Consider the following 8,472-nt stretch of genomic DNA (forward strand, 5'->3'; position numbering starts at 1 on the left):
GGGCGCTGCAGAAGGTGAGCCCGTGTCGGTCTCTTTGCGCCGCCCGCTCCCCCGGCGCGCAGAGGTTTCCCTCATCTCCAGCCTGAACCTCCCTGGCCGCAGCTTGAGCCCATTGCTTCTTCTGTCACCGCTGAGGACAGCCCGGCTCTATCCCCGTTGCCGCCCCCCCCTTTGCAGGGAGTTGAAGGCTGCTGTTAAATCCCCCTTCTCTTCTCCGCACTAAACAAGCCCTGTTCATGTGTCCTGGCCCCCGAACCAAATTCTGAGTTTTTGATGCGCGGCGCACCAATTTTTTTGCTATAGTTTTGAGAGGAGGAAGGGGTGAGAGAGAGCAAGTGCGTTGGGGTACCCGCATACCCCTGGGGGTGCACGTACCACCGGTTGAGAAACTACGGACTCGATGATCTCCGAGGTCCGTCCGGCCCCCGGTTCCTGCAATCTTCGAGGGTAGGATAGGTTGGCAGTAAAGACCTGAGAACTGGATTGAGAGCGGGGTTTTGCATCGCTCGGGTGCCAGTCGCGAATGGGCCTGACCTGATGTGACCGCGAACAAACCTCCGCGTTCATCCAGCTATTTTTCCTTCCGGCCAGAAAGGAAGAGAGAAATTTGTTAAATGCTTTGGCAGCAGTTGGGTACTATGGTGATGGGGAATATGCGTCACTCAGTTGATTGATCGGTATATATTTTTTTAATGATCAGTGATGTGAACCCTCCCGATAGCCATGATTTCTGTACTGCTTCTAACTTCAGAATAGATCATGTGGGTGCTTTAAAAAAATAATAATCTGTTAACTTTAGTATGGAAGCCAGAAACCCATGGTTGGGTCCTACGAGAGATGAAATATAAAAATATAAATGAAATCTATTTTTATGGGCAGAACCCTGTTGCTTTTATTGCTTGGGGCGGGGGGGGGGGGGGGTTTATCATGTTTTGCAACTTGGCTCCTATGATTTACTGTGTTACCAGGGCTAAGTTTCAGATTCTGAGTGTGAGAATGTATTAAAGATCGATGGAGGTTTTTCTTAATTTTTAAATTGTTTTATTTCACAGTTTTTCTCTAGGCTGACAGAGAGGTTTGTGTATGGGGTGGATGTTTTAGTAGACACTTTCTGGAGGATATGGACAGATCTGCTAGATGTTCTTGGAATTGATGGTAAGTGTGGTGGCTGGGAACGCTAAAGTTACGTCAGGTAATCATTGCAGATGTTTTTAGAGGGTTCGGAAGATTGCAGAGTGTTATTTCTTATTTTTGCTTTTCTGTTACTCAGGCTATCTTTGTTATATAACTTGTAAGTCATCAGTGTGGTATCTGTGTTCACTTCACGTAGCTTTGAGGTTTCAGTTCATATTTGTGAATAAATGCAGTTAAACAACCGCACTGCTCTATATTTTCTACCTTCTAAGGCAGGGAATTGAAAGAGACCCTGACCAGCCAGCTGTAAAGTCAGAGATCTGGTAGTACAATGAATTGAAACTCTTGGCCAATTGATTTCTTGCAAAACTTTCTAAGTGTGGCCAAGTTTGTACTTAAACTTTGTTTTACTGCTTTTGCTAAACCTTAGGACTGTGCCTTGTCTGTCCAAGGCACTAGAAAGGACAATTTCCATCTGCAGCACACAGCTATGCAGGCTAGTTTAGGTAGCTATCATCTGGTGTGTTGGCACAGCCTGTTTCCCACATTTAGTTTGAATTTTTTATGGTATAATTTCCCAAGTTTTACCTGCCCTATCTCTCTCCTTATTACTCCAGAAGGGAGTGAAGTATGTTGTTAAGACTCTATGTCCTCTGAAAGACTGAACCTCCTCCCTCCCAGTGGGTTGAGTGGGTGAGGTCTGTAGCTTAATCTTTTTCTATTGTCAACATGGTTGGGTATTTGTTCCCTCCTTTGGAAAGATCAGCTATTGAAAAGTTCTGTCTGGGAAGGTCTGAAAATGCCTATGTACTTTTTTTTTTTGGTGACATTTTAGTTTTTTCTTCATGTTGTTTGCATCTGTGCCTTTCACCTTCCTTTCTCTTGTTTCCTTTTTGAATATTTATTCCTCCCCCTTTTTCCTTCCCCTTCCCCCTCCCTGGTATAGTATTTATGATGCTTTTAATATTCTTCTAATGGTGGCTCTGGTCATGCAGAGCACTCTGAATATTCTCCCGACCCATCTACCTGCAAGGGAAGATCACCTGTGATCCAGGGGATGCGGTGGATCAGACAGGATCCTAAGTAGGAATTTTACCTGCTGAGTTTGTCATTGAGTGATGGAAAGCCTGTTGAAGTTAGTGAAGTTGCTTCCTATAATGTGCTATGCAACAGTTCATGATGGAATGATCCCTCATAACCTGATATCGTTTGCTAGATTGACAGCATGCCCAGCTTTCCCTCTATCAGGACATACTGCTGCATCTTATCCATGTGCTTTGATAACTAATATGGCAGCACACTTGCTTGTGGTTGAAGGTCTCTTCTAGTAGACTGCACTTGGCTCCAGTGTTTTGTGCATTTTTTTAAACAAAGTTTGAGAGCTGTTATAGGTGTTGCATCTTAAAACAAAGGATAGGCAAGCTAAAAATCTGGATAACGCTTTCCTTGCTAAGTTATTTTCCTGCTGGTTCTGGGTTCTAGACGTTGCAAAAATGAATAATTCTAAGATGACTTGCATGTATGTGAAGTGTCCATTAATCTTTATACATGTTTTAATTTTATTGCTGCTCATTTTGTTAGATGGGATGAGGGAGGAAACTGCAAAGAGATGCTGCAAAGGGAGAATAACAAGGTGTGGGGAGGAACGATGGGTTACAAGATAAGGAAAGAACCTGGGAATGGGGGGAAAAAAGAGCACAGAATGAGGGAGAAGGGAAACAGTGGGAACTGTGGTAGTCCCAAAGGGCTGAATGTGTTTATTCAGTGGGTGAGGCTGAATGCAGCTGAACAAAAAGCTAAAAGTTGTGACTTCAAAAAGGCCATATTGTACCATTCAAAGCTTTTGTCCTCCTTCAGAGAATGTTTTGTATCTCTTATTTAATAGAAGTCACTCAATTGCAAAAATAGAGATGGTCCATTGGTTGCTATTCAGAAAGTAGGCTACTGTATGCCACTTTATACAGTGTATTCTGTGTAAAGCTAAAAAAAAAAATCCCCCAAAACAATGCAGTTCTCTACACTTAACCTGAACAATGCTTGTGAAGGATACAGGCTATGGGGGCTTTGGTGCTACCAGCCCCATAACTGATGAGCTCCTGTCATTGTAGTAGTCAGTTTCTCTCTGCCATTAAAAACCCTTGAACCTGATGAGGACTAGCTGGTTTCAGAGCTGCTACTAGAGAACAGGAGGTGACAGTAGCCATGATACTCATCAGTTGCCATCAGTTTCAAGGCTTTTTATAGGAGCCCTTTGCCAGCTACTGTTTTGACCCTTGTGAATATGCAGTTAAACAGGGTTCACTTACTCTGAAGTACCTGAAAGATGCTATGTGCGCTAGGATGCCAAACAGCTTTTGTTACCATGTAAGTAGTAAGCAACAAAGTAGGACTGGCACTGTGGTATGCACTTCAGAGAATTGTGCCATGATCCATCAGAGTACACCCTGTGTCATTATCCAGGAAATGAAGAATGAGCTTTTTTTCCTATTCTTAGAAACCAATCTTGAGAGCTCTGCAAGTAATATGGCCCTTCAGTAGTTACGCTTACAGCTACCTCTGCCCACTTCTAATTAAACTGCCTTTTTGATTTATCTCATGAACGTTTCTTTATTTTTCAGCCTCCAACTTGACCCATTATTTCAGCCCAGCAGCAGTTGCCAGCAGCCCTACCCGTGCCCTGCTGCTGGTTGGTGCCATTTTACTTGCCTACTGGTTTTTGTCTCTCTTCGTTGGATTCTTCTTCTATCTCTTGCATATGGTGTTTGGTCGCTTCTTCTGGATCGTGAGAGTTGCTCTGTTCGCCCTGTCGTGTGTGTACATTCTCCAGAAGTATGAAGGTGAACCAGAGCATGCAGTCTTGCCTCTGTGTTTTGTTGTAGCTGTCTATTTCATGACTGGGCCTGTTGGATTTTATTGGAGGAGAAACAGCAGCAGCAGCCTTGAGGAGAAGATTGACCATCTTGACAGTCAAATTAGACTTCTGAACATCCGTCTTACTAGGGTGATCGAGAACATGGACAGAGGCAACGACTAATGGAATAAATCTATAGATCACTTTACACCAGCTCTCTAGATATTTACTAAGCACGATCATTAAAAAGTTACAAAGCAACAAAACATCCATGGTAAAAATGTTCAATGTTAAAACTTTAGAGTGTATATTAAGGATAAGAGTAATTTATCTAGACTATACACTTGAGACGTTATACTTGTAAAAATAAGATATGAGATGTCAGCTGTATATTCAGAGATTTTATCCATGACTAGAATTTTATCAGTAAATAAACAACTACTTTTACAAGCATTTAAAAACATCTTTTGTAAAGTTTTTATAAAAGCAAACTGAGTAGTCTATTTAAAATACTGAAATTGAGCTGAGCGTATGCAAATTTGACATTAAAAAAAAATTAAAAATCTCTCAAGCTACCAAACATTTCTATGGAGAAGTAACTATTGTGGGTCCTTGTTTTCCTGTCTCCTCCCCCACCCCTCACAAGTTGTGACCTATCATTTTATTTTACAGTTGACTTATTTAATTGCCTTGAAGTTGACTTTTCACGTGGTAGCTGATGAATATTTTGGGTTCAGGCCAATTATTTCATACCATGGCTTTTAATGGCAGATAGGAGGGGTTCTCCAGAAATTAGAAGTCATTTAACACTACTTCAAAATGGAGAGCCCATACCTCTCTGCAGTTGTATAGTTTTCTTTATTAGTTTTTCATATTAAGAACTTTAAATTCAGTGTGTGAAATTTTGGAAGGAATTTGAAGGAAAGAAGCATGCTGTGATAGAAAATGTTTAGTGGCAGACTATAGCTGATCTTCATAGCTAAAGCATTTTTCAAATAGAATCGTATAGGATGAAATATGATTTTTAATCTCAGGACCCACATACTTCCTTAGAAAAAAGGCAGCAGATAAAATACTTGCAAATGTATTGTTGCTTTAAGCTTTCTCAGGACCAGTAAGCGGCAATAAATTTATCTTCAGGAAGATCTGGATTTTTTTTCTAAAGTTGTAATAGGTTTTTATAGGTGCTTTTTGCTTGAAGTCTGTATCCTCACTGTAGTGGATTTTGGGGGAGGTCAGGCACATTAGGAGATGAGCTTATAAAAAGGGGTCATATTTCAAAGTGATGTTAGTGCTTTGAAGCAACATTATTTTGGTGGGCTGCATGTATATGTAACCTAATGTATATGTAACCAAGCTTGGCTCATCACAACGCTGGCTTCGTAGAGTTCGAAGTGCGTTGAGGCAAAGGTAATCTCAGGGAAGAAAGTAGTAATATAATGTTAGTAATGCAATGTCCTCAAGGGTATTTTGGGAAGTATAGCAGGAAGCATACTGTAATGATGAGCACAGTATAAATATTTAGATGGATAAAATGCACCACCGCTACAGGAACACTGTTTCCTAGTTTAAAAGCAAAAAAACCCCAAACAAAACAACCCAACAAAAACAAACAAACAAAAATGTGTTGGAAACTGAGCAAAAGCAAACCCAAGGAAATAAATCTGAATTGCTGAGCCAAAACCTGTTGTCCCCCATGTGTAAACTTCCCTCTGTGCAATTGCACATGTGCAACTTGAGTAGAAATTGGCTATTTATCTTTTAAGTTGCTGCTGCTGTTAGGTTAACCCAGGATTTTGAAATTTAATTGAATGTGACTTTTGGGAAAGTTCATTCTAATTTATTTTAAAGGCTGAAGTGTAAGTCTATTCTACAAATTCATGTAACTTGACTAACCTTACTTGGTCTGTCACATTTAAATTTACATAGGCTTATTTAAATCCATGTATATGGCCATTTTAACATGTAGGTTTCTCATCTTTTGATAGTTCTAGCTTTTTAGCAGTCACTTAAGATGAGTGTATTGGTTTAACATGCCATTGACACTGTATATACCACAGGATACCATGCCGTCTGAGTGGCACTCTGTACACAGCCAAAATCCTGTGAATTTTTTGCTGACAGTTGCAAAGTAGTTGTGCTAAAAAAAAATTCCTTCCCTGTAAAAACCAGGTGATAAACACTATGATGATGTGCAGACTTTCAGGTTAGTAAAGCCATATTTAAATTGCAGTATACTTGTTTGTGCAGCTCATTTTCTGCATCCTTATAACTTAAAGCTAGTTGTTCAAAATGAAACAGGCTTGACTGTGAATTACTAACCATGGTGCTTGCTAATGAATAGTCCAACTAATAGGAACAAAAGAGTTGGGGGGGAGATGGGATATAGTATACACTGTAGTCTGTTGGGCTACAAAATAGACCTAGAATGAGAGATTAAAGCCTTGCCTAGGCAAAGCACTTAAGCACCTCTACTTAAGTTCTTTGCCGAATTTGAGGCTTTTGGACCAAAATATGCAAAGCCTTATTCATGCAAGTAGCGTCATAGACTTCAATGGGATTGCTGCTATGGAAGATAACTCGGAGGAGTCAGTGTATTTTAGGTAATCCATAGGTAATATTGTAGTGAAAAGCACTGATTATAAAAGGTTAATGTAAAAATAAGAGCTGAATATTAGAGATTTATTTTAAAATGTTATATAAAAATTACTTAATATTCTTCCCATGTTTCCCTTTAGTGACATCTTTCAATTTTGGTAAAACCAGACCTCTTGGTTTAACTCTTCTCCCAAATTTGCTTACTTGGTTGCATGCACAAAAAATATATTTTTGTATTTGCTTATGTCCCATGTACAGTGAAATGTTATTGGAAAAGCAGCATGTGTAAAATTTGTTATTTCTAATCAGTATTGTTTCCCAGTACTCATTTCTTTTTCTGTGGTCAGATTTAGGAGTAGTCATTTTAAAAGAGCACAAACTAACCTTCAACACATATACTTGAAAATGCTCAGAATGTTAATGTGCGCTGTAGTGGATATGGTCTTGGGAGGTAAGTCTGGTTTTGTGTGTGTATTCTTAATTTTTCCATGTGAAACTCCACTGTTCATTTGCTAGGTTTTTGTGCTTCATTCTTCATAAATTTATCCTACTGGCAGTGAGAATGCATTGCTGTTATGCTGCCTTTCATCTGAGGGTCTCAAAGCACTTTACAGAGATGAGTGTCCCCATTTTACAGATGGTAAATTGAAGCACAGAGTTTGAGCGATTTGCCCAATGCCACATATCAGGTTGGTGGCAGAGATGAGAATAAAACCCAGATCTCATGACTCCCTGTACCTTGCTCTAACCACTAGACTGCTTGTTGCAGAATGGGCAGTAGTGCCTATGCATTCACTAGCATAGATAAACCCTGTCCTTAGTTCAAAAGGCTAGCGATTTTGAACTGTTCCATCTGATCTTCCTGTTTTTAGCAGCTACTTGAAATACTGACACCTTACTTGTACTGTTTTGACGCACGATAGCTTACAATGGAGTTCAGACTGTCTGGTGTCAGAAATTCCACTAGGGTCTTAAGTGTTTAAGCGTCATGCTTCAAGGCCTAATATTTGAAACTTCTCTATTTCTGTATGTATTTCAATACATCAACGTTCTGGAGAACTATTTACATTTGTAGTAATTTATCTCAGAGTTCACACCTCACCTATAGATAAATGATTTATTATATTCAGAATGTAATGCTTTTAGAAGTGGTTTTGGATGTCAGAGTACAATGTACAAAATCTGGTGTAGCTCAGTACTGTACTTAATAGTGCGTTCTTTGAATTGTGATTTGCTTTTAAAGATTTGTTGCATAGTAAATATGGAAAATAGACAAGTATAAACCTTAGTTTTTCGATGGCGTAAAGTTTTTAATGTGATTTGCCTCACACACCAATAATCTGTATTTGGCAGCTAATGATGTTACCGACCGTAAATTCCATTTATCTGTTTTTTGAGAATACAACGATTTTATTGTATCAGCATGTATTTTAAACTTTTGGAGAATTTCATTGGACTGTGATGATGATTAGCACATTAAAATTGATCTTTTTTTCTTAAATTATATTTGCTCTTGTAGCACTAGTTATCAGCACTGATGTTAGTGATTTCACATGCTGTTTTGTACATCAGATTTCAAGTTTAGATAGTGTTTAAGTTTGTACAACTGGATGTTTATGTAAAATGATTGGGTCTGAAGAAAATGGTGTATGTATACTTTTGACATGTGACTCTTAGGGAAAATATTAGGTTCTACTTGATGATGTTAAGTAGTTATGAATATATCAAACTTATTTTCTACAAAGCTATACATGCCTTTATTTATTACTTATATGACCACCAAATCAACGTATTATGTAGTTAAATATTTGTAAACCAATTTCACAAATGAATTATGGTATTGTGACAGCTTAAACAAAATAAATGTTTATTGAAACTTTGCACTGAGA

General features: G+C 39.0%; 1 protein-coding gene across 1 annotated transcript; it reads left to right on the forward strand.

Annotated features, from left to right (window-relative positions):
- Positions 1-2: 2 nt before the first annotated feature.
- BRI3BP (BRI3 binding protein) lies at positions 3-8,472 on the forward strand (the record flags this gene model as incomplete). The annotated part of the gene is made up of 3 exons (XM_019506647.1): positions 3-14; positions 1,053-1,155; positions 3,753-8,472. Coding segments are annotated over 3 exons (531 nt in total), but the record flags the coding sequence as incomplete, so codon positions are not given.

The sequence above is a fragment of the Gavialis gangeticus genome, unplaced genomic scaffold (assembly GCF_001723915.1).
Source record: "Gavialis gangeticus isolate Ggan-Ray unplaced genomic scaffold, GavGan_comp1, whole genome shotgun sequence".
In the NCBI taxonomy this organism is placed as follows: domain Eukaryota; kingdom Metazoa; phylum Chordata; order Crocodylia; family Gavialidae; genus Gavialis; species Gavialis gangeticus.